This window comes from Abramis brama (genome assembly GCF_963993115.1).
Source record: "Abramis brama genome assembly, chromosome: 17".
Lineage (NCBI taxonomy): Eukaryota > Metazoa > Chordata > Actinopteri > Cypriniformes > Leuciscidae > Abramis > Abramis brama.
Window position 1 is genome coordinate 5700319 of NC_139979.1, and position 26711 is coordinate 5727029.

General features: G+C 37.7%; 2 protein-coding genes across 2 annotated transcripts; both read left to right on the plus strand.

Annotated features, from left to right (window-relative positions):
- Positions 1-1080: 1080 nt before the first annotated feature.
- Positions 1081-2306, plus strand: LOC311067918 (apolipoprotein A-II-like). The gene is made up of 4 exons (XM_084090058.1): positions 1081-1120; positions 1245-1314; positions 1589-1715; positions 1827-2306. The coding sequence occupies exons 2-4, from the start codon at positions 1269-1271 to the stop codon at positions 2044-2046; spliced, it is 393 nt and encodes a 130-aa protein (XP_083946184.1). The 5' UTR covers positions 1081-1120; positions 1245-1268; the 3' UTR covers positions 2047-2306.
- Positions 2307-3548: 1242 nt separating this feature from the next.
- On the plus strand, positions 3549-5143 carry LOC311067118 (apolipoprotein A-II-like). The gene is made up of 4 exons (XM_084088737.1): positions 3549-3900; positions 4025-4094; positions 4594-4720; positions 4824-5143. Exons 2-4 carry the CDS (start codon positions 4049-4051, stop codon positions 5041-5043), a joined length of 393 nt encoding a protein of 130 aa, XP_083944863.1. The 5' UTR covers positions 3549-3900; positions 4025-4048; the 3' UTR covers positions 5044-5143.
- Positions 5144-26711: the final 21568 nt, after the last annotated feature.

Consider the following 26711-nt stretch of genomic DNA (forward strand, 5'->3'; position numbering starts at 1 on the left):
AAACCCAATCAGTTTGTGATAGAATAACAGCTGAGCTGGTCTGTGTTGACGTGTAAGTCAAAGCATGAGGAAAATAGCTCAGAAGGTTGTAGGATAAAATCTCAAGTCACCAGGTAACATTCATTCACATGGGTTTGGGGCATTAGACTGAAAAAGAAAGACAATCCATACTGACAGTGATATAAATAGACATACTCTCATGTGCTACTGACTTATAAAGCCCTTGCTACTGACTTATAAAGCCCTTGCTACTGACTTATAAAGCCCTAAACGGCTTAGCTCCAGTCTATTTAGCGGATCTTCTATCACCCTATAATCCATCGCGCTCTTTAAGATCAATAAATTCAAGGCTTTTGGTCATACCTAGGATATCCAGATCAACCAAAGGAGGGAGAGCATTTTCACATTTGGCTCCAAAACTCTGGAATAGTCTTCCTGATACTGTTCGTTGCTCGGACTCACTCTCCCAGTTTAAAACTAGATTAAAGACGCATCTTTTCAGCCAGGCATTCATATAATATTGTTAATCTCACAGTTTCAAACTACAATCCGGCCTCTAGTTCATAAATGCCAGAGGAGAACTGGCCCCCGACTGAGCCTGGGTTCTCCCAAGGTTTTTTTTTTTCTCCATTAGGTCACCTGATGGAGTTTTAGGACACCATTAGGCCGCTTGATGGAGTTTTTTCGGTTCCTTGCCACTGTTGCCTTTGGCTTGCTCAGTTGGGGATATTTTGGGGATATTTAATTTTATTCTATCAATCAATAAATTCCACTAGAAACAAACTTTGTTGTATTATTTTATTTTAATACTGTGAAGCTGCTTTGATACAATCTGTATTGTGAAAAGCGCTATACAAATATACTTGATTTGATTTGATTTGATTTAAAAGTGATTATGTGATTTGAAACACCACAAAAATGCATCATTTGAGCACAAAGAGTAAAAGAGATTACTGTTGAACTTTGATTTGATCACTTCAGTGTCAGGTAAAGCCTAAAGGTTCAGTGTATGTAGATGATTTCATCAGCACTGGTCACCCTTTGAACTTGTCCTGGGACTATAAAAACCCACGGCTCATTGGAGAACACACCATCTGGTCTAAGAACCCCTGGACGTAAGGTAAGATTGCATCTACATTATACTGGTCATGTCGAGCTCTGCTGTTGATTCTTAATTTCTGTTGAAATTTAAGAGGAGAAGTCTGACTAGAAACTGAAATGAATCATTATCTCTGTCTGTTCAGGCGACTCTCACCCAACCTGCAACCATGAAATTCTCCCTCATCGCCATCCTTGTTGTTGCTCTGGCCATTGGTGAGACTTTAAATCATGTTAACTTGTGATGCTCTCAACATATGTTGTATTTTGTGTATGCAATATGGCAACTCAGTTAGTCTAGGGCTTAAATAGACAAACTATATCAGTGTGTGTGATGGATATTTTATCTTTACTCTCTAAAGTACTTAACAAAGTGTCCTGTAGAAACATACTAAAAGCCTCCTTTCACCTGATTTAGTTTGAGCACTTGAGTGTAATGCCATTCAATATGTAAGAGTGTATTGATCAGTCATCTCTGTTGATGTTCCAGGCTCTGAGTCAGTATCTCTGGTCAAGAGAGACGTTCCTGCTGAGCTGGACACGATCGCCAAGTATTTCCAGGACCTCGTGGACAATCTGAAGAACGTTGAGGGCCCTGAGCTGGCCAGCAAGGCCAAGTAAGTCCATCATCATAATCTCAACTGTGGATTTAAATGATCAACAGAATTATGATCCTATTGAACTTTGTTATTAATGGTTTAATGGTTTATCTTTGGTTTGTGTTGCAGCGCTTACCTTGAGCAGAGCAGAGCCCAGTTCCAGCCCATGGTTGAGAAGCTCCAGGAGCAGCTGAAGCCCCTCTCCAGCAACATTGAAGACCACATCAAGCCTCTGGCCGCCTCCGTCCAGGCTCAGGTCGCCCCGCTGGCCGGCATGGTCCAGACCCACGTTGAAGACGTCCTCAAGTTTGTGGCTGAGAAGACCAAAGCCATCCTGCCGCCCCAGTAAACCCACAGAATCACTATTGCTTAGTTTTCTTCCATTTTGGTCTCTTTATGTATATTTAAAATAATAAAAGGGATTTAAAAGTCACTATGCTTTGTATCTCCTCCTTCCATTTTCACACAAACTGTGTGTTTTTTCCCACACACACATGTATTAAACATCTCACATTTACATCTCACATGTATTAAACGAAGTAGCCATTTTGTTTTTAGGGCTTCCCTAAAATGCAGGGAATGCTCTCTTCATGTATGCTGGCATGTTTGAAATAATAAAAACAATTAAAAAGTGACATCTCTGTGCTGGCGGGTTATTCAAATGTCTCACATTACATTTAACACTTTTTGGCCTGTTGGATGATAAAGCTGTTAAAAAACCTATAGCCTTTACAATGGTGGACCATAAGGACTTTTGGTGGGTTCTTTTGATTTGTCCAGGATAAACAATCATCCGGGGGCCAGTTGCATAAGCTGCGACTAGTCTTAAGTTAGTCATCATATCATTTTTTTCTGTTCATAACTTTTTAAAGTCAGTTATATTAAAAGTATATTGGTCTAATTTAATACTAAAAAGTAAGAAGGCTCACCCCAACTAACTGCTATTGGTCATACTTGTTCTTAAAGGGATAGTTCACCCAAAAATAAAAATTCTGTCTTTAGAATATTGGGACTAAACCTCTCAATTCACATGGATTATTTTTCACAATCACTTTATTAACTTTCAATGGAGGGACAGAAATCTCTCTGATTTCATCAAAAAGATCTTCATTTGTGTTCCGAAGATGAACGAAAGTCCTGGTTTGGCACGACATAAGGGTGAGTAATTAAAGACAGAATTTTCATTTTTTGGGTGAACTTACACTTTAACATAATAACAGTCTTAACATAATGGCCTTGTTTAGCTGGATTCAGAACACCATAGCAACTGCATAGCAACACTCTAAAATCCATCAGAACACCATTGTAAGAATGGGTGTGTTCCTGACTCTAAATTATGATTAAGAACAGGTTTTTGCAGTTTATATTTTAGAGCATAGTCAAATCATTTTGTAAAATCAAAAAGCATTTATTTTTAAGCTTATAGGCTAATATAAAAAAACAGAAAAGGCAATTACATACTTTCCAATTCTAATACAATAAGCCATTTGCAAATAATTTTATAGAAAACAAATGTTATTTAGATTTTTGCCATTTTAAGTTAGCTTCTCTAATCTTTTGTTCTTATATTCCAAGATTAAAAGAAACAACATTTCATGGAAATAATTAAGGTTTGCCAGTGTCACTAAGGTCTGCTTTCATCCTAATTTTACTGTATTAAAATATTTTAAACATTGCAAGATCAGACTCAAAACAGTAACGAGACAGTTTCACAATAAAAGAAATTTAAAACCCAGAGAGTACATTTAAGTCAAAGCTGATGAACATATAGCCTATAGTTCATACAAAAATATAACAGTCATTCACATCATCCCACTGTCACTGAAATCACCACACAAGCGAGTTGGGGTATACATTTATTAAAATCAAATTCCAAAACAGTATTTTCAGTGCTTGCACAGACAAAAACATTGATTACTTTATTTCAGTCTAAATAAGCCCTGAACTATTTCTGCACGTAGAAGCGCTGTACTGATCAAGTTATCAGACGACTGAAACACCACAAAAATGCACTAATTAAGCACAAACACAGATTACTGTTGAACTTTGATTCGATCACATCAGTGTCAGGTAAAGCCTAAAGGTTCAGTGTATGTAGATGATTTCATCAGCACTGGTCACCCTTTGAACTTGTCCTGGGACTATAAAAACCCACGGCTCATTGGAGAACACACCATCTGGTCTAAGAACCCCTGGACGTAAGGTAAGATTGCATCTACATTATACTGGTCATGTCGAGCTATGCTGTTGATTCTTAATTTCTGTTGAAATTTAAGAGGAGAAGTCTGACTAGAAACTGAAATGAATCATTATCTCTGTCTGTTCAGGCGACTCTCACCCAACCTGCAACCATGAAATTCTCCCTCATCGCCGTCCTTGTTGTTGCTCTGGCCATTGGTGAGACTTTAAATCATGTTAACTTGTGATGCTCTCAACATATGTTGTATTTTGTGTATGCAATATGGCAACTCAGCTAATTTACACTCTTAAAAATAAAGGATTTTCATGGTTCCATAAAGAACATTTAAAATCCATGGAACCTTTCCATTGAACAAAAGGTTCTAAATAGTGGAAAAGGCTTTAGATTATTAAAATGTTCTTCACACTAAGAGAAAATGGTTATTTTGAGAACTATTCACAGAAAGATTTTTTGAGGAACCCAAAATGGTCCTTCACTGCAAGTAAAAAACCCTTTTCGAACCTTAATTTTTAGGGGTTAAACAGACAATGTGTGTGGTGGATATTTTATCTTTAATCTGTAAAGTACTTAAAGTGTCCTGTTGAAATGTACAGTAAAAGCCATAGTGTCTTTCACCTGATTTAGTTTGAGCACTTGAGTGTAATGCCATTCAATATGTAAGAGTGTATTGATCAATCATCTCTGCTGATGTTCCAGGCTCTGAGTCAGTATCTCTGGTCAAGAGAGACGTTCCTGCTGAGCTGGACACGATCGCCAAGTATTTCCAGGACCTCGTGGACAATCTGAAGAACGTTGAGGGTCCTGAGCTGGCCAGCAAGGCCAAGTAAGTCCATCATCATAATCTCAACTGTGGATTTAAATGATCAACAGAATTATGATCCAATTGAACTTTGTTATTAATTAATTCTCTTTGGTTTGTGTTGCAGCGCTTACCTCGAGCAGAGCAGAGCCCAGTTCCAGCCCATGGTTGAGAAGCTCCAGGAGCAGCTGAAGCCCCTCTCCAGCAACATTGAAGACCACATCAAGCCTCTGGCCGCCTCCGTCCAGGCTCAGGTCGCCCCGCTGGCCGGCATGGTCCAGACCCACGTTGAAGACGTCCTCAAGTTTGTGGCTGAGAAGACCAAAGCCATCCTGCCGCCCCAGTAAACCCACAGAATCACTATTGCTTAGTTTTCTTCCATTTTGGTCTCTTTATGTATATTTAAAATAATAAAAGGGATTTAAAAGTCACTATGCTTTGTATCTCCTCCTTCCATTTTCTCACAAACTGTGTGTTTTTTCCGTGCACATCTCACATGTATTAAACGAAGTAGCCATTTTGTTTTTAGGGTTTCCCTAAAATGTAAAAATCCAAACATTTTCCCGACATGTTCAAGTTGACAAATCAAGGTTGTGAGAGAAAATATTTCAAATTGTTTTCAAATAAAAATGTGGTGTTGTGTTGCAGCAGATTAAAGACAAAAACCATAAGGATGAAGATCGTGTTTCATTTTCCTGATATTTTAAATGTGTTTATAAATCTTAAAAAAGCAGGGACACAGCCTTATAACCATAATAGGAACATTTTTCTTTTCTTATAGTAACAATGTGCATATGTCTTTTTAAAAAATAATTTATGTATATTTAATATTGTATAATATTGTATATTATGTATATTAATATTATCTATATTTAATATTGATTTATGCATTGAGGACAAGTGTTTTTGGATGAGTGACCACATCATACATTTTATTAAAAAAAGAAAAAAAAAAAAGAAAAAGAAATGGTACATTAGTTTTGGTTCTGTAACAATTAGTTTTAAAGTAGAAATGTTGCTATTTAGCCTAATTGCAGGTACAATTTTATATATATTTACAGCATTCTTTCAAATTTCTTGTCACTTTCATTTATCTAGTTGAATCTCACATTCACATCCAATGCCAAGACATGACAAAGAATGAGAACAATACAATAAGGTTATAAAAACATTTCAGAGAAGCCCAGGTTTGCCATTTTCTCTAACTAGTTTTTTTTCTTGATTTTACCACAGAACAATATTTGATGGCAGGAAACAGATGCATCGAAGTAAGAGAAAAAAATGACAGAAACACTAATTCACCTATCCTGCATTAAACCTAATGCACATTCACAGACATCTGAATAACCACACACTGAAATCTAGGTACATTTATTTCCAAATGAATATCCTCATTTCATGTCAGTCATTTGGTTTGGCAGCAGAGGGCAGTGTAAATAAATAAACTCTGGTTATTTTCTGTGTGCATTGAAGACATTCATCGTAGAGCCGTGAGGTAGACTATGACTTGTTGTCTTCTTAGATAAAAACAACAAAATCACTAGTCTTCCACACTGCAATAGACTTCATCAAAACATTGCAGACGACGAACCACATTAGAAGCTGGTTTAATCGCCAAAAAATCATTAAATAATATCAACAAAAAGAGGCATGCATGAGTGCATTAGAGATATCAGAGCTTACAAAACATGTTTCTTGTTCAAACTCTCCAGTCGTGATTTTATTTGCACCTTTTTTCCGTCATTGTAAGACTTGGCCTGCAGTCACTATCCCACCTCAGGACAAATCAATGTTTTTTATACATCTGTCAGGATTTTAAAGGGATAGTTTACCCAAAAAATTAAAATTGTGACATTACTTACCCTCAAGTTGTTCCAAACCTGTATTAGTTTCTTTCTTCTGTTGAAAACAAAAGAAGATATTTTAAAGAATGTTGGTAACCAGACAGTTGACGGTAGCCATTGACTTCCATAGTAGGAAAAAAATACTATGGAAGTCAGTGAGTGCTGTCAACTGTCTAGTTACCAACATTCTTTAAAATATCTTCTTTTGTGTTCAAGGGTGAGTTAATGATGACAAAATTTAAATATTTGGGTGAACTATCCCTTTAACTCATTATGAAGCAATAATTTGGCCACTGTCAGCTCACATCACCAGTACCATGCAATATTTCGTCAGAAGGTCACACAGGCGTGAGGGACACACTGTTAGTCCGCGCTGACCTTCTCCTTGTACAGCGAGATAAATAAACTACAGCGAGCTTTTCACGCCCGCATGTCAGCCTTCATAAAGCACATTTTGTATCAGCATCTCTCTTTGAAATTCAATGTCAAATGCCAATTGCCAGAGTCATATGACAATGCCGAATAAAGCAAATGAGTTTTTTTTAAAAACATTACAAGTAAAATGTGATGTGGGTTCCAATGGGTTCTATATAGAACCCTAGGGTTCTTGACTCAATTTGAAAGAACACCTTATGCCAAAAAGGTTCTAAATGGCTTAAATGATTGCAAAATACTTTAATGTTTAACAGGTTATTTTCAAGTGATAAAGTATGTTTACAAGCTGCTTAATTCATAAAATGTAATTACAATTTTAAATGATTTAAAACAAAACTAATTAATCAAAACTAAATCCATAAAATGATCCCATGAACCGCCTGACAGAAGCCTTTAAGGTTCTATACTATAGAACCTTTTCTTCTAACAGTGTAGTAAAAAAATATATATTTTTCTCCAAATTGATAAAAACTTACCAGAATGATGTATAAGGACATTCATGTCAATTCCTGACGGATGATATTAGCTTGATATTAAAATAAGTGACAGACTGTGGAAAACTCCACCTTAAGTTGGTCCGTATGTTCTGAAATACACATGTCCTTAATAGCTGGTGACCTAGAAGGATGCATCAAAAAACGGATTAATTAAAATGTAAAATTGATCTCAAACAAAGCGTACATTCTGCAAGTCACCATTCTCTCATCACAACAACATAACATAAAATAAAACACTTGGTACTCACCATGAACAGCCATTGTGTGTCTCTCAAAAGAATCAGTTTATAGACGAAAGGGCTTGCCTTTGATAAAAAAAAGAAAGAAAAATAGGAAAAGAAAAAAGAAGAAGCCTCCCGCTGATAATTGGAGTCTTGGCGGCACTTGAAAATAAAACAGAGGCCAGATGAATGGAGTACTGATACAAACTCCAAGGTGCTTTAGCTGAAAATTGGAGAACAAAACTACAGGTTTGTTTTGGAAAGACTGTAGGACCAATGGTCCAGAATCTGAGGTTCCTGAGGAGTCTCATCTCTTCAAACGCGAAGGGCCTCGGGCGCAAGGAAAGCTCTGCGTCTCTGGTCAGCGGTGGATATACTAATGGCTAGGTTTTGTAGACATGGGTTATGTTTTTTACTCAAAGCTGACAGACGGACAACCCCCCCTGCACACAGGTGCTATTCAAGGATATTGTGTAAAAATGACGTCAATGAAATTTTACTTGACAATCTTTTCAGCGTAAAAGTCCCGCCCTCTGTTACCAGTGTATATAAGTTCATCTGTCCTATAGGCTAGCGTGTTCTTTAAAGAGCTTTTCTCAATGCACATCTGTGCATTTGAGCTGAACTATTGTTTTTTTATTTATCATTATTTATGCATGCATATGTTTTTGACATACCTGAACATCAAGTGCATTTTAGTGAAATAGCGAGTAATGAAAGCGTACAGATGAATCTGTAGACAGACAATGCTGTGCATGCAGCGCTTTGCCTCAGCAACAATGAAGCGCTGGCCTTGGTGATAGTTGCTAGGCGATGGAGGAGATACAAAGGCCTCCTTAGAAACCAAAGGCCGTTTTTTTGGCTAAAAGGAGCAGTACCACACAAATTAAACTTGCTGGTGTACTATACTGAACTCAATAGTGGTGAAGATCATCTTCAGTGTGTTTTAGTAAAACTCTTTAGTTTGGTGGTTTTAGTGCCATTTTAGGTGATCTTGCATTCGCATAATAATAATAATTAACCTGCAATTGTTTCGAATTTTTACACATAGTCATGTAAATAAATTTAACTTTCACCTATTGCACATGCATAAACCAGGTTTTATTTACACAGTGAGATTTCAAATTTTTCTTTTTCCTGATTACAAGATTATGATTATGGGATAGCATTTTGGTGTCACGGACAATATTTTGTTATAAAACCAATGTACTGGAGTGGAACTACTTAAATCTGTCGAAATCTACTTAAATATACTGATATCCATCATAATAATACAAGTGGTAAACATGATTACTTTAATGTTAGAGCAATGGTTAATAAATGCAGGGACTTACAGTATGACTCATATCTATTTAAATACATATTTTCCCCATAGTTATAAAGTAATTTATTTAATAATTTAGTAGTTCAGCATACAGTTTAACAGGATTTTATATCGTTTCTATACCATTTTCTGTAGTCTACAGTGCTTTTGAATACATGTAGAGCAAAAATGGATACAGGTTAGAATCAGATCACCGAGGCCATTTCCTATTGAATAATTTTTATTTTTTTTTGAACCAAAGTTATTCAACTTAACTTATGCTGTAAAGCCATGCAATTTTCTAAGGCAAACGCTTAGCAATTAGATGACCATTCTTTCATTAAGTTGAGGTCAGCCCATTAACGGTGGCAAAAAAAAGAAAAGCATAACGCAAGTTTGACGCACCCCAGTGAGTTTTAGACAGGTCTTCACAATGGGACCTGCAGCAAAATGTAAATTACACTAAATTGCTCTAATACACATCCAGTGGTCCTGAGAAGCACAGTGGGTCTTTTATGCACATGACTGATGGGTTCAGCTACAAAGTGGAGGAGAATTAGAGAACAGACTTGAAAACAGTAGAGAGTGAGCGGCTGAGCAAGAGCAGGGCAGTGAAGGATTGTTCTTTTGTACTGACAGCGGAGGCAGGTGCACTTTGAGAGACGGCGAGAAAGACAACGGCTGGCTAGGACCCGGTATTTCCAAGATTAAAAAGGACAATTAAATTAATTGTATTTTTCTGGAGGAGCTTTCTTCTTGGAGGGGCTTTCCTTCTTAATTAGGAAATTAAAATTAGACTGAATTATTAAAGCTGGCCACACCCTTTTCATTTTACACATACAGCTTTCTAAAATTAACCATTGTAATCATAGATATGTATACATATGCCTAATTAGTGGCTGTTTCTATGGGCTGCTATACGTGAACCGTCTGCCATATTGGACCTGGATCGGTCAAAGCTGGTCCGTGAACATTTGAGAGCATTTGAGTCTGCAACCGTAGTTATACACATGTATGAATATCTGCAATAGACTTCAGCTGAGGATTTTACTAAACTAACACAATTCAACAAGATGAAGGCATTAGCTAACACAACATTAAGAAGTTACCAAGTTAAAAGCCTACATATAAAAACATATTTCACTTGTGAAAGGTTATCCCACTTCTACGAGAATTTAAATCTTAGCAGTTTTTACAACCAGAGGCTGCGCAAGTTGTAGCATCTTGGAAAACGAATTTTTACTGAGTGACGACAGCATCTGAAATGTTGACTGTTCCAAGATGGCGGACGCGTTTGGAGCGTTCGAACGTGGCATCTACAGGTGTGTTCATGCCAAAGTGTTAATACCGTAATTACGAGATTTCTACTTTCAACAAAACGTTCATGTCCTTGCAGAGCTCGTAATTACAACTTGTAAGATAGGAATTTTCTGAGAGCTCCTACTTGTAACCTGGGACCACTGCAGATTAATTTAGGTGTGTTGCCATATAATGCATAATTCAGCTCAGAACAGCTCAGAGTACATCACTTGTTGTCTTCACGGAATTGCGGTAATTACGACATGGGGTGAACGCAAAATACGTATACATATCTATGATTGTAATGCTTTTTTGAACATGCAAGTGTGTCATGTGTCTTCTAAATATCAGAACTGAATTGAATGTGAATTGAATTGGCTAAAACACACAGGAAGTTGAAATGGCATGATGAGAGGAGTGCGTCTCAATCAGCTCCCTAGTTCAGAAGTCAGGGCACTGATCAGGGAGTCGACCAATTTAAGGGCTGTCTCAATCGCAAAATCCTTCCAGTGCACTGGTACATTCGCTCCCTGAAAAATCCCAAAATGCACCACAAAAACCAGGGAGCATTACGTCACATTTCTGAAACGCGAAACAAAAAATGCACGGGCCAACTCAAATATCATGGCATGCAATAGAAGATTTGCAAAGATCAGCATAAACACACGTCGCTAGACAGGTAGTGAACACATAGGCCCTATTTTAACGTTCTAAGCGCATGGTCTCAACTTAGGGCGTGTCCGAATCCACTTTTGCTAGTTTAACGACGGGAAAATGGTCAGCGCGCGCAACGCATGGTCTAAAAGGGTTGTCACTATTCTCTTAATGAGTAATGGGTGTGTTTTTGGCATAACGTGAAATAAACCAATCAGAGTCTCATCTCCCATCACCTTTAAAAGCCAGTTGCGCTCGCGCCATGGCGGATTGCCATTTACATGACGGAATTTTCAAGCGGAAAAACTGAACGCTTCTCCAGAGCGTAAACGGATCTGCTGCTGCGCGGGGTTAAAGTACACAATATTAATATTTTACATTGTAATCCTTTTATTTTTAATATTTGGCATGTTTGTGTGCTGCTGTGCATCCCTGTGTGTGTCTAACACGCTCTTTAAATTACAACAAAAAAAATTGCGCCATTGACTTTAGACCAGGTTTTTGTCGGTCAATGCGCCTGAACACACCAAGTTTTCAGACCAGCATGCCCATGGGCGCACAAATGGACACAAATGCATTTGCTATTTAAACAATGTGGTGCAGGACCTGAAAATGATAACTGCGTCGGACTGAAACTAGCAAAAAATAATTGCGTCGCACTTGGTGCTGCATTGTGCCGGGTGTAAGATAGGGCCCATATAGTTATAGACTATAAACCTTGAAAGCTTTCTATCAAGTAGTTATAGTTATATAAGTAGATAGTTATAAAACTATCAAGCAAAGCCAACATGCAATGTTTGTCTTGATGTTGTCAGGGGTCACGTGTGTAAGCAGCACAAAGACGAAGAAGCAAAATGACTTTAATGACAAAACTCAGGAGATCAGAGGGGTAAATCCAACATACACAATGTAATATAATAATATGGTAGAACGGACAAAGGCAGGAACACAAGGAGTATAAATACTTGAAGCAAACACAAGGAACGAATGAGTATATTAAAGGTGAACTAAATGCCTAATCAAACACACAGGAAAACTAGGTCAGGGGAAACAATGAAACAGAACAAACCTTTAACAGACGTACTTTGCTTTTCTAGTCAAAGATTACAGTTATATAAATGTCTTGTGTAAAAAAATAATAATATTGTGGCCAGTTAGCCATGAATTAAGAATTTATTCCTACAACTTATTAATTTGTGGCCATGTTTTATTAATTCATTCCCTTGTTTTAGTTCAGTTGTGGCCACATAATTTTATTCATCAATTTATTCCCTTATTTTAATTTAGTTAAATCATGGTTGTGGACTAAAATGAGGAAACAAATGAATAAGGTGTGGGAATGTACTGTTAATTCGTGGCCACAAAATCTTGTCTCGTTTCTTTCCCACCGCATATCATGTATGGAACTCTGTAAATTTTAAGTTCAACATCTTTAAATTCAAATTGCAATTTTGTTTCCTCAATTTAAATTCATTACAATTCAGGAAGTGAAATGCAATTTAAATGGCCATAATATCCTGCACAATTCTGCACAACCCTGGTAATCACACTGACAAAGTAACATGATATTACCATATATTTTTTTCATAAGGCATGTTTTAGTACAGGAAAAACACTTAAAGGCCTATACGCAATGATATTACATGCATAATTCAATAACAGACAAGAAAACATTGAAAGCTTGCGTGATTTCACTGTGGGCAGAGCTGCACAACACGACAAAATGTCTTGTTTTTTGACAAACCAGTTTTATTATATTTTCTCTGATTAGAACACACTGTACATAATCAATAAGTGCAACATATAATGGCCACATGTCTTCCTATTGTATAAATCTGCAAAATAGGTACTGAACTCACACACGGTTGTTTGGAAAGATATATTTGATGGCTGCGCAATGCTTCTCCATTAATGCACCTGCTGTTCCAATGCAGCAATTTCATTTTCATTTTCCCCAGCAGCCATTTGAGGAAATGGTGAAGCTCCGCTCCACTCAACACCCCCCACACCCGCCCCCGTCAGCGCCACAAACGGCCCAAACCAGAAGTGTTTCACTCCGTTAGGGCTCTTAATGTAAATTCCATTTCAGTGGCTATTATCCCTTCTTATTTTCCAGAGCTTTCCTGTTAGTACTACATGCATCTGGCCCAGTGGCACTCGTGAGGCGGCCCTCATCCAGCAGCACCCACCCCGGGGAGTCCTGCAAACTGCTTATTCAACAACTGCTTGCCATAAAGATGCCTAATGACATTTTAGAGGCAAAAAGGCCAGTGTGGTTTTTAATTCATATTTAATGGTCGTCAGGCTAAATAGGTCCACTGCCCTAAATGAGGACTCTCTCTCGCTCTCTCTCTCTCTCTCTTAGAATTGATGCTGTGAAAACTTCATACTTTTTTTTTTTCTAAACGAATTGCTGAACCCAACTGATCTTGTTTTCATCTTAACCGCTTTGGAATTGAAGGTATAAGTCCATGATGTGCTGTTCTTTTTAACTTTCTATTTATTTGAGAGCCCTGAAAAATTGTATTAAGGTTAACATAAAAAAAAATTAAGGAGATTTTTTTTAAAAAGAAATTGATTTTATTTAGCAAGGATGCATTTAAATGATCAAAAGTGACAGTAAATCATTTATAATGTTACAAAAGATTAAATAAATGCTGTTCTTTTGGACTAAAATAGTACTAAAACTAAAGTGTTTCTTGAGCAGCAAACCAGCATATAAGAATGATTTCTGAAGGATCATGTGACACTAAAATAATGATGCTGAAAATTCAGCTTTACATCACAGGAATAAATAACAGTGTTTACCAATAACAGTCCTTTTAAATTGTAATTATATTTATTACAATTTATTACACCATTATATGTTTGGTCTAAAACGCAACTGCTCTCATGTTTTGCAGCAGGACAGCAATTCAAAAGCAGTCACCGCGGCGCGACAAAGGGTGTCCCAATTCGAAGGCTCCTGCAAATACGGCCTCCAAATGCGTCCTTCATTTCCCGTTAAATGAAGGATGGATCCTTCATGGCCTTGCCTACCCCAGAATTCATTGTGCACCAGTGACAACAGGATTTTTTGAGAGAAAATACTTTTAAACCTAAGTATTAGGTTACGATATTAACAAGATATTAATAAGATATTTACCTTACTCAAATATCTAATGATACAAATGTAAAAATAAAAACTTTAAAACTTTAAAACCTTACTGAGATGTGATTATATATAATTTATAGGGGTGTAACGATACCCTCATCTCACGATTCAATACATATCACGATACAATATTATTGCTATTCTCTGAGACATATGATAAAAGGTTAACAAAAAATGTACTGTTGGTTAAAATGCTAAATTTGGTTGTGGGTGTAAATGAATAGAACTGGACTTGGTGCTGGTAACCCAATTCACAGGACAACAGAGACACCAGAATAAAAAATATTCATGATTCTGAAGCTGAAAACAGAATTATTTTAGACTAATATGCTGCACTCTGTCACTGGCTAGATATATTTAAAATAATGTAGACCACTTTTTACTGGTAACATGAGACATTTGGCATTATCAGGATCCACAAATATTCCCCCATTGCATTATTATACATTATATTCAACATTATATAATAGTTTAATGTAGTACTGACACTAAAACTCTGAAAACTTCTCACACAGTAATTTTCATTTTAGGTGAACTACACAATACATATTGGCACTATCCACGATACATATTGTTGCATTTTTGTATTGCGATATATTGTGACACGATATACAGACCCTTTCCAAAAAATTTGAATATCATGGAAAAGTTTATTTATTTCCATAATTCCATTAAAAACGTTAAACTTCCATAGATTATAGATTCAGGGCCCACAACTTAAACGATTTCAAGTATTTAGTTGTTCATTTGTACATAATTTGGGCTTCCAGCTCATAAAACCCACGAAAACAGGATTTCAAAAAATTAGAATATTACATGAAATCACACAGTAATTACACAGTCACAGTGATACCATGGTCATTGAACCAGGTTTTGGTTCTTTTGGCAGTGTGGGCAGGTGCAAATCCTGCTGGAAAATGAAGTCAGCATCTCCATAAAGCTTGTCTGCTGAAGGAAGCATGAAGTGCTCTGAAAATGTCCTGGTAGACGGCTGCGTTGAGTGGACAGCACAGTGGACCAACACCAGCCGATGACATGGCTCCCCAAACCAACACAGACTGTGGAAACTTCACACTGGATTTCAAGCATCTTGGATTGTGTGCCTCTCCATTCTTCCTCCAGACTCTGGGACCTTGGTTTCCAAATGAGATGCAAAATTTGCTCTCATCAGAAAAGAGGACTTTGGTCCACTGTGCTTTATTAAATCCAGAGTCAACGCAGCCGTCTACCAGGACATTTTCAGAGCACTTCATGCTTCCTTCATTTTCCAGCAGGATTTGCACCTGCCCACACTGCCAAAAGAACCAAAACCTGGTTCAATGACCATGGTATCACTGTGTACTTACTGTGTGATTTCATGTAATATTCTAATTTTTTGAAATCCTGTTTTCGTGGGTTTTATGAGCTGGAAGTCCAAATTATGTACAAATAAACAACTAAATACTTGAAATCTTTTAAGTTGTGGGCCCTGAATCTATAATCTATGGAAGTTTAACATTTTGAATGGAATTATGGAAATAAATAAACTTTTCCATGATATTCTAATTTTTTGGAAAGGGTCTGTATATTGTTACACCCCTAATCTTTATTATACATAAATGGACATAAATGAAAGAACAGTACAAACGTTCCTGTCACTCATCATTGGCAGCTGTCACAGTTACTAGGCGAAAAGAACAGTCCTCCGTAGGCTAGACCGTCCCATTTAACCACACCTTCACGGCCTTCGAAGATGCAGCCTTTGAATTGGGACACAGCCGACAGCGGTATTGACATTCCTTATCTATTGGTTCCGTATGCGTGCGTCATCGCTTTCCAAATACCTCTGTTTTCAAAGTCCACACTACAACGTGAAAACAGCGTTTTCAAATGTATCCACTTGGGAAAGCGTTTTCAAAAAGATGCGTTTTCAAACTAAAATGTATTTGTGTGGACAAGGCCTGAGATGAATGGGAATGCCAAACTTTCTCAAGGTCCTATAGACCTAGATGCACAATGGAGCGGGCATAAAAAGATGACAAATGTGTATTAAGAAGATTAATTTTATGTTGACATTAAAATAAATATTTGAAGTTTACACGCAAATCATATAAAATCAGTTCAGGTCTAGAAATAATTAGTACAGTTGTGCAAGAAACACAAAGAGCTTCAATCAAAACATGATCATATAATAAAACAGCGATGCCTCCTTTCTCTCTCTCTCTCTCTCTCTCTCTCTCTCTCTCTCTCTCTCTCTCTCTCTCTCTCTAGACAGGGCTGAGGCGCTGCAAGTAAATAAATCTATCAGGGCAAGGAGCTTGAATATCAAGTTACCACTCCTTACAATCAAGAGCCTTTTCATGCCACCCATGAGGGCCATTCTTGTAATGCTAGCACACGAGAGGCCCACAAATCATCTCTCTCTCTCTCTCTCTCTCTCTCTCTCTCTCTCTCTCTCTCTCTCTCTCTCTCTCTCTCTCTCTCTCTCTCACACACACACCTTATTATTTTTCCTCATAAATTCCCTTTCAATACCTCCCTGTTGCATCTAATCCTTCTTTCTTTGCATACGCAGACATCTTGTTTGTTTGAGTGTGAATAACAGAAGCCGAGGGAGCGGAGTACTGGAAGAGAGACTGGACAGACTGTGATTGATATCTGCTAGAATCTGGTTTGGGCTCATGTAGCCACTACACAAACATGTTGCGAGTACATCTGAACGATGAGACTATCTCTAGCCGTGATCAATGTCAGGCTTGGCCGCTATCGATCTGTCCCTGTTGGCACAGCCGCGCTCTGACCGGGAGCGGAAAATCTGCTAACAAGGGTCAGTGGTGTGTTTAGACAGACAATTGAAGAGGTCAGTAGTACTAGTAAACACAGTAACATAGATGAGCTGGAAATGTGTGGCATGTGCTGTGCAGCAATGCTCATTTAAAGGGGTAATATCATACATATAAGTCATATTATATATATATATATATGTGCTACTGATGAAAAAGGGTCTGTTTTCGAAAGAAGTCTCTGCAAACCAAGACTGCATTTATTTGATCAAAAATACAGTAAAAACACTGCAATTTTATTACAATCCAAAAAAGCTTAAATATATTTTTAAATGTCATTTATTCCTGTGATCAAAGCTGAATTTTCAGCATCATTACTCCAGTCTTCAGTATCACATGATCACTTCTAATATGCGGATTTGCTGCTCAAGAAACTTAAATTTATTATTATTATCAATGTTGAAAATAGTTGTGCTGCTTCATATTTTAGTGGAAATACTAATGATGATACTTTCTGTCAGGATTCTTTGATGAATAGAAATTTCAAAAGAACAGCATTTATTTGAAATAGAAATCTTTTGCAACATGTCTTTACTGTCACTTAAAAAACTAAAACAATTTAATGTACCTTTGATAAAAGTATTAATTTCTTTTAAAAAAATCTGACTAACCCCAAATGATAGTGTATAGTTTTCAGTACTGGATGAATACATGTAAATGGCTTTTGGTGAATTTGTGGCTCAGTCACCAAAAACATCACAACACATTTTTTTTGCAAAAAAAAAAAAAAAAAAAAAAAAAAATATATATATATATATATATATGGACTCAATATGAACTCAAATGTTTCTCATTCTTCCAAGACCTGGAGCAAGAGGTGGTAATGGTGAATGACGTAAAAAGCAAATAATTGCTAATTCATTTCTGTTGTTTACTAGCATGTCTTTTAGCAGAATTACAGCAGCTCAAGTGCATTTAGATCACATCCAACTTAAGTTCTTTCCTGAAACTGCCAATGATTCATTATGAGTCAGTGAGTCATCTTATGAAAAACCACATTTATAGATTTGTTTTTGAAATCTTTTTTTGTGGAAAAAGGTCTCGGGTTAAGATTGTAACCCTGGTTCCCTGAAGAACGAACGAGATGCTGCGTCGAGACGCTGTGGGAACGCCTCTGCGTGATTGCGTTATGAAGCACTTATCAAATCAGTCCAATAGCATGACGGAACGTCATGTGACGTCATCGACCAGGATACTATAAAGCATGCCTGGAACAAACAGTCACTAGCTTCTGATTGGCTGAAGCAAGTCGCTCACAGGCATGGAGGGAGTATGGCAGCGCAACGCAGCGTCTCGTTCCCTCTTCAGGGAACCAGGGTTACAGTAGTAACCTGAGATGTTCTCTGTTAAGGGAACTCGAGCTGTGTCGAGACGCTGTGGGAACACTATACCCACAACGCCATAGTAACAAGTGCCTGTCCGTGTGAAATCTCTGCGCACACCAAGACGAAAGCACCTGCGCCCCTGGAGGGGAGCCGAGGTCAAGGTCAAAAACCTCACTAAATGATGTTTCATTAACAAAGTTTGGGAGAAGCACGTTCAAATAATCAATCAATCAACTTGTCATCAAACAATTACCATGTCTACCCTATCAGCATGAGAGGAAGCATATATATTCACTCTGTCAACTCACCTAACATTCCTTGACAGTTTTCAGCATCCCTCCACCACCCCGACTCCTCACTCTTGGCTTGTTCTTTCACAGCCAGGAATACGGGGGGAGTACTCTGGGTTCGGGCCAAATACCAAGCCCGGAGCCCTCTCCTCGGACAGCACGCCAAATACGCATTTATTCTATCTGACTTATTTGTAAGTGTGACCTCGTGAATGTGTGCGGTGAGGCAAAATCCTGCCACATCACAAACATATTGGATGGAACTCCTGACGATAATGTTTTAGAAGCAGCCATACTCCTAGTCTCTTGGTCACAATGCCACGAAGGAAACATTACTAAAGGATGTATCCACAAGGATACACCACTTAAAGGGACGTGGTAAGCAGCTAAGCCATGTACACCTTTAGTGTGGAGGGGGATAGACCTGCGGAGAAACGCTCCTGCAGGAAGTCCAGGATTGGGCAGATAACTGGGTCCGGCTGGTGTATCCACTTCAAGGTGTAGAGTTTCCTCGTGGAGGGAGCTCTGGAGTGGAGGATGGTCTCAACAACCTCAGTTGAGAGACCTGAACTTATGAGTTGGGCCCCCTCAGAGGCCAAGCCCAAAGTTTCCACAATTCTGGGCGGGGGTGAAGGATCAACCCGCTCGCCTGAGAGAAAAGGTCCCCCCTGAGCGGAATCTCCCGAGGAGAGCCATCGAGGAGAGACTCTAGGTCCGAGAACCGTACTCGGGCCTGCCAAAACGGGGCTATTAAAAGATGTGAGACAGAACAACATCTCGATGACGAACCGCCACCTGCTCGGATTGAGCTATGATAAACCTAGGCCGAAGGGAAGAAACCGATATTGGTACACTTCGCCCACGAAAGCGAACCTCCGGGTTTTCCTGTGATGAGGATGGATGGTTACATGGAAGGACGCGTCCTTCAAATCTGTCGTGACAAACCAGTCCTCGGACTGAATCTGTGACACAATCTGTTTGAATGTAAGCCTTTATCCTATAGACAGTGTATCCCAGTGTTTCTTTACAAAGTGACATTGCCTACTGGCAGCAGAATACAGTGTTTTTAGTCGTTATTCGTGTATCCGTGAACGGGAATCATTTTTGACAACATTGTCGTCTGTACGCTAAAAATGCACAAAAAAAACAAATATATGTTTTTTGTACATTGTTGTCATGTAAACATACCCTAATTTGCCAGTGGTTCCCTATAGATTTTCCTTTTGGCTTTTATAATGGGGTTTTTATGAGTAAAATAAGGTCTGTGGTAAACATAACTTGACTATACTAGGACGTTTTGTTCTACGATGTAAACTGCAGACACTCACACCCCAAACGTTCTTATAGTAACTTATTAAAAACATATGTTTTTTTTATTTATAAAAAAAGCTTAAAAATTCACATTTTTTATATGGGTGTGTGTAATTTATGTTGTAAAGCAAAGCTTCCAAGTATCGTCAACTTATGTATACCACAGACCTTATATTACTCATAATTTGTAAAAATCCATTATAAAAACCCATAGGGTTTTGTGATTCATTGCGACTATGGCATTTGTTAAAGATAATTATAAAACGGATAGTTCCGGTCCTTGATTCTGATTGGTTGAGCTGCGTTCCAAGTCATTGTAAATTACAAACATACACCTGTGGCCTCATTACATCAGTATTATTGATTTGTTTTAATGCACAGGTCAGTTTTCTTTTAGTTTGCATTGGAACAAACATCCCCAATAAGTTCCGATAATGACAGAAAAGGCAACGTTCCACTGTTGTGTTTGGGAATAGCTTCCATTTACTGCAAAATCATTGTGGACTTATGAATAAATCATTATGCATAAGATAATATAATGCATCAAGCCATATTGGCCATAGACCTTTAACCCTTGGTAGGTTATGAGATTAATCAAAGAAAATGCACTCACCCAGATATTTGGTTAATGTTTGGCCTCAAATGCCAAACCACCGAAAGGATTGATCTCCATCAAACACTGAGAAGATGAAAAAGGTTTGTGTTTAATCCATCACCAAAACATTATTTAATAATCTCTATAGGATTTAAAATTATGATAATAGAATCAGGGCCACTCTTAATATGCAGCACAGTTTCATATCCCCATCATACTGTATATGTGTTAATGTATTGACATTCTTTTGTGCATGACAATGAATTAAAGACTTAAATTTGAATACCCACGACTCACGATGGAATGCTATTTCAGTTCTTTTAAACTGAAAAGAAAAATTGTTTGTTACATTGTTCCATCATGTTTACCACTTCATTATATCAAGAAACTGCACATAGCCGAAAAACAGCTGAAAATAAATACAGTCGCATGAGAAAATCTATTGTAAAGTTGTTATTAAAGCAAAGATGGACAAATGAAAAGACCTGTTTGCTATTTGCAGTTTTTTCAAGGATCAGAGAAGACATTTCATATCTTCTTGTGAATGGCAATCGACCCTGAGCCCCTTGAAACAGCCACGAAACAGCATTGGGATTTTTGGGACCCTTTCATTTAAAGAAATGAAATGATATTTTTGCATTGAGGTCAGTCATGTAATTAGGGGCTATTTCATAATGATGCATTATAACAATTGAATGGATCCGGACCAAGACCAAACCTGATGAGATAGCCTACATAAGATCAGTCGATACAGTTCGAGTGAATCATTTTTTGATTCTTCGCTATTTAAAAGCACTTTTATTAGAATATTTTCAAGGAAGCCATGCGGCTGATGATAGTGCCTTCTTAAAAAATAAAATGACACATAATGGGTCTTACACTTGGTCACTTCGTTGCCTACATTTTCTCTGATCGGATAGCTGATCGTAAAAAGACCGGCTGTAAATGCCGTCCGAAAAGCTTTCGAGACGGATTTAAATCCGATCGCTTAAACCACTTCAGGAGGAGGTCTGGGCCGCATTCCAGACGAAATTGGAAAAGTGTAAATGCATCTGTTTTTTAAAAAAAACACATAGGCTATGTAGATTTTACTCCTCCCAAAATGTCAAATTTAAACAAATGCGTGAGATCGTGTTATAGGATATGTTATAGATGGCGGAGCTACCGCAACACATCGCCGCAGATGAATATTGCTCTATTCAAGCCAAAGCCTAATGATCTCACCAGTGCTGATGTGCGTATTTAGTCATTTACTTGATTTTATCACGGGAAATGACGCGTGCAAAATCTAAACATCTGTCCTTCATTTTAAAGGAAATATTCGCACAATATTGGAAAAATTCAGCTATTTTAAACCATGAAGGTGAGACGATGAGAGCTGTATCTACTTCAACGTGCTGAAATGTTTAATAAATAAATAAATAATACATTTTTAAAATGGCAAAAAAAAAAAAAAAAGGAAATACGAGGTTTGTGCCAATATTTAAATTGTTAAATTATATAGTAGTTGTCATACAGTGTTGTACTAAGAGTGAAATAATAATAGGGCTTAATAATAATTAAAAACATGCAATATGCTTGCATGTCCGGGGGATGCCTGCAAATCCGGCCCTGATTATGCTTTATAGTCCCCATGAAATCAAGTTTTTGGCTTTGAATAGCCAGAGTATGTTAATCTTACAGTTATAAGCTAGTGTGCTCCAAAACAATGACAAAATCCGCATTTAGAAGATATAAGCATTCAAAACTTACAGTCTCTGCACTTCCGCTGATATGGATGAATGATTTTGATGACATCACTCTGCACTTCATCTTCTCATCAGATTTCCTGTCCAATCAAATGCTCTAGAATCTAAAGCCCCGCCCCCTACATTATAAATAGATCCTGAAGCTGTGCTTATAATCGGTCACTTGTTCACACATTTATTTTCTACATGGTGAATGGCACTTAGTGCACTGTATAGGGGATAGGGAACGATAGTGTAAATATGCTTTCCATTGAGGCAAATTAAGTTTGGTTTCACGTTAGTGTCACGTGAACCCCCGCAGCAGGCGCACAGTCTGCTCTGGTACAGAGACACAGACCACAGAGCGGATCTTATGCCTGAGTCGGTGCAGACAGCAAAATGTATCAGACCCATTTGAATTCTGTAGAATGCTATATTTTAAAGCGATATGGAGAAGATTTTAGAAGGAAACTGTAGCTTTACCAAGCTCAACGGCTCTGGCCGAGCTGTGACATAAACAAAATACTATTGGCTATTTTAAAAAAGGGGAGGAGCTGATCGATATGTCCCGCCCTGTCTTCCTGTTTCAGTGGAAATTACATCAACATATTGAATAATGCTACGTGTTTCAAGGCACTTCAGTGGGCCTTTAAATTGTTAATTTAGATAGTAATTTTCTTACAGTGTCTTACTATTAGAGTGAAATAATTATAATAATTAAAAACGTGCACTATGCTCTCATGTCCAGGGGGTGCCAATAAATCCAGCCCTGATTTTGCTTTAATTTCAGGTGGAAATTAGACCGTGAGTGAGCTAATACACAAAAGAGGCAGAAATGGAGGCAACTGTGAGAGCGAGCCAGAATGGAGGCATGAGAGGAGATGCTGCATGTTCATTAGTCTTTGGCGAACTGCTCCTCGAGTTTCGGCTCATCTGCATGAAGACGGGCTCCTCGTGTCCCTAATGAGAGAACCTAGATTCGGTTACATTACCAAAACCCCCAGCAGCATGAGCCAATCGATCCCAGGTTTACCCCAGCGAGTCTCACTAACACTGCTGCTCTGAATACTATGATTTGGGTGTTGCTGGGGACTGGTTCCTGGTAGAGAGATGATGATATGAGAAGAAGATGAGGCAAAAGCTGCTGAAATGGAGATGGACACACCCTGCACTGCTCAGCAAAACATATCCTTTTTATTGTTTTTATTTACTTTTTTACATAAAAACCACACTGTATACTGTTCATTTAAATCAAGGGTGTCCAAACTCGGTCCTGGAGGGTGACTGTCCTGCAGAGTTCAGCTCCAACTTGCCTCAACACTCCCGCCTGGAAGTTTTGCTTAGTAAGACCTTGATTATCTGCTTTAGGTGTGTGGTTGGAGCTATAAACTCTGCAGGACAGTGGCCCTCAAGGAGAAGGGTGCCTCTAAATGCTCTGCTAACTGAAAAATGCATTATAGTGCTGGTCCATTGCTTGCTTTGAGGTGTCTCCCTAAAAACGATCCAGAACAACCACATTTCATTCCCCTAAGAACCACTAAACAATCTTTTTAATACTGAGGTGGAAGGGTCACAATTTAGGAGTTGCAATAAATTCACAAACTTATTGTGTTATTTTAATTTGGCATTACTCATAACTTAACTGGATATGCAAATGTAGCGCGTACAGGTCGATGGTTTGCTTTATTGTGTGTGGCAGTGGACAGCAGGAGTGTGGAGATCCATATATTAACCACTGCAGGTGTAAAAGCCTTTCCTTGTACCAGTTCCAGGAGTGCTTTTACTCCGGTCCACTCTGCACTGGTCTCTCTCTCTGTGGCAGGACATTAGTTTGATGTGGATTGAGTAACCTGCATCCAGGTCACTACTCTCCCCTTCTGTCATAATACGTCTTTATATCTCTCCAGGTTCAGATATCACTGCTGCTTTGAAAAAAAAGGGAGAAACAAGTTAAGACCAGTAATTACTAAAATGTTTAAAAAATATTAACATTGAATGCAATAGGTATTTTAGCATAAAATGTAAATAAATATTTTTGAAATAAAAGACCATTTAAAAATTGATTTAAAATAAATGGCAATATTTATAGACATTTTCAAATAAAATGTTACTAAAAATAAATAGATTTAAATAAATAAAACATGCCAAAATTTAAGACATTTTAAAGGGATAGTTCGGCCATAAATTCATATTCTGTCATTTACTAACCCTTATATTGTTCCAAACCTGTATGAGTTTCGTTTTCCTGTTGAACTAAAAACAGAAAAAAAAAAAACATATTTGTGTGTTTGTGTTCACACGTTAAGTGCCAAAACCTGTACCAAGTGTCGTACAATTTTGATGATGTAAAAAATGCTAATAAATAAATAAAAAACTTAAACATTTTCGGTCAAAAATGACAGAACAGCACCAGAAAGTTATAATAAAATTGAATTTGAAATAATTGTTTTTTTATTGAATTAAACATGCAATTCCATGAGGCCACTGACTTCCATGAAAGGAAAATAAATACTATGGAAGTCAATGGCTTGTTACCAATGTTACCAACATTCTAGTTTTATGGGATATTATGGTGCTAAATTGTATTTATGGAATAGTTATGATCCATTTATGCCAAAACATTTACCAGGTGTCGTACCATTCAGATGAAGTAAAAAAATAAAATAATAATAATAATAATAATTCGGGCAAAACTGATATATCAGCACCAGAGGGTTAAATATAATCGAATTTTAATTTTAAAAAAAGTTAACAAAATGTTTAAATAAAATTGTAAATTGTAGAATTGTAAAATAAATATATAGGCCAAAATTGTACTCATTTTTAAATAAAGTTATATTTTAAGTAAACAAATAACCATATTTATTTCAGAGATAAATGGATGGCACTTTCTGAATTAAACATGCAATTCCATGTGCATATGTGACAACAATGTAGCGTACTGTTTGAAACAAGTATCGCTACTGCATACTTTTTCATATATTTAAAAAAATTAGCATGCAGTACACTATTAGTATATACTCCTATATACTGCACAAAGCCTTTGAGTAGAGGAAACCGGTGTTTCCTTTTTATTTGGAAGCTGCAGCCCATTAGCAGTAGTTTTGTTGTGTGGGAGTGGTTCATTTGGCCTGTAATTGAATTATTCTCTACTTTGATTGGCTTGACAGACTTATTCAGCATATCCTGTTTAAAATCACTCATACTTCCTACGCCTACATTTAATGGACTGGGAGGGCACGCCGAAAAATAATGAACGTATTTTTTTTTGTTGAGAAAATCATAAAGTCTCTTCCAAAAAAATGTGTCTGATTCATGAATGAAGCCTTCTTTTGAGTCAGAACTTTACAATGAATCATTGATCCAGTGATCCAGGACAGATCTGACTCCCACTGACACAATGGCTTCAGAAGACACTTTTATTAACTTTTTTTTGGTCATTTTTCAAGCGTGAACGCTCTAGTTCACCTCAATTGTAAGTTAATGGAAAAGAGCCTAATATATTATTAAAAATGACTCCTTTTGAAAGGGTTTGGAACAACAAGAAAATTTTGACAGGAGCGGTGTAATGGTCAGCATGGATTTCTCTGCGAGTCGTTCTTTAAAGCACACCGAGGGAGTATCAACAGCCTGCCTCTCCTCATGCTGACGGTTTTCTCTCTTTCTAAAAGAGTGAGAACGCACTGAAAGAAATCAATGGATTGTGGAAGCACACAGGTACACTGTTAGATGTAAAGAGGTAAACAACTGAGGTAATAATAGAGTCCGGAATCTACGAAATGGTCTTAAAAGCCTCTTCACAAGCTGAGCTTTTAAAGAGCACGAGAGAACCGTCCAAACTCTAGAGTTGCCATTTTAGGGCCACGGGATAGAAAACCACCATAGATGGATTTTTCACTCGCCCCCTCATTCTCTCTCTCTCTCTCTCTCTCTCTCTCTCTCTCTCCTACTATATCTTACTTTGCTGATCCTGATGAAGAGGGAACAAGAGGAGGAAGTCTGGAGCCATCACTATGTCCTTATTGCAGCAGAAAAAGGGTCTGCTCGGGTCCTTCCAGTAATTGTGGTCAGGGCATTATGACCTTACTGATGTGTGTATGGAGACTCTCTGAGAGGGAGGCGGGGCACAATATTTATCCCTTATGGGAGGACGAGACTCTGCAATCACAGCTGTAGTCGGCCAACAACATCCATCCTCCTCTTGTACCCTTTCAGTACCAGAAAGCCTTGAGTGTCTCTGAGCTACATGGAAAATTACAACAGGCACAGCTAGATCTGTAACACACGAGGGAAACAACTCTTTCATATCAATCTAGAACTAAATGAGATTTGAAATGAAGTAATTTCATGTTGCACATCTCTGGATTTTCATAAGAGATCTCATAATATCTGCTTGAATTTGACATGATTCCTGCAATCAAAAGTCTGAGATCTCAGTATGAGCTTGAATATTTATCATCAGATTTTAAGTTATACTATCCACTTTTAATTTATTAAACAATTTTCCATGAAATTTTAAGAGAGACTAAATTGATTCT

Excerpts from the sequence above, each read along its gene's own strand:
- LOC311067918 (XM_084090058.1), top strand. The coding sequence starts at position 1,269 with ATGAAATTCTCCCTCATCGCCATCCTTGTTGTTGCTCTGGCCATTG. Across the intron at positions 1,315-1,588 it reads TGTTGTTGCTCTGGCCATTG|GCTCTGAGTCAGTATCTCTG; the intron begins GTGAGACTTTAA and ends TTGATGTTCCAG. Across the intron at positions 1,716-1,826 it reads GAGCTGGCCAGCAAGGCCAA|CGCTTACCTTGAGCAGAGCA; the intron begins GTAAGTCCATCA and ends TTTGTGTTGCAG.
- LOC311067118 (XM_084088737.1), top strand. The coding sequence starts at position 4,049 with ATGAAATTCTCCCTCATCGCCGTCCTTGTTGTTGCTCTGGCCATTG. Across the intron at positions 4,095-4,593 it reads TGTTGTTGCTCTGGCCATTG|GCTCTGAGTCAGTATCTCTG; the intron begins GTGAGACTTTAA and ends CTGATGTTCCAG. Across the intron at positions 4,721-4,823 it reads GAGCTGGCCAGCAAGGCCAA|CGCTTACCTCGAGCAGAGCA; the intron begins GTAAGTCCATCA and ends TTTGTGTTGCAG.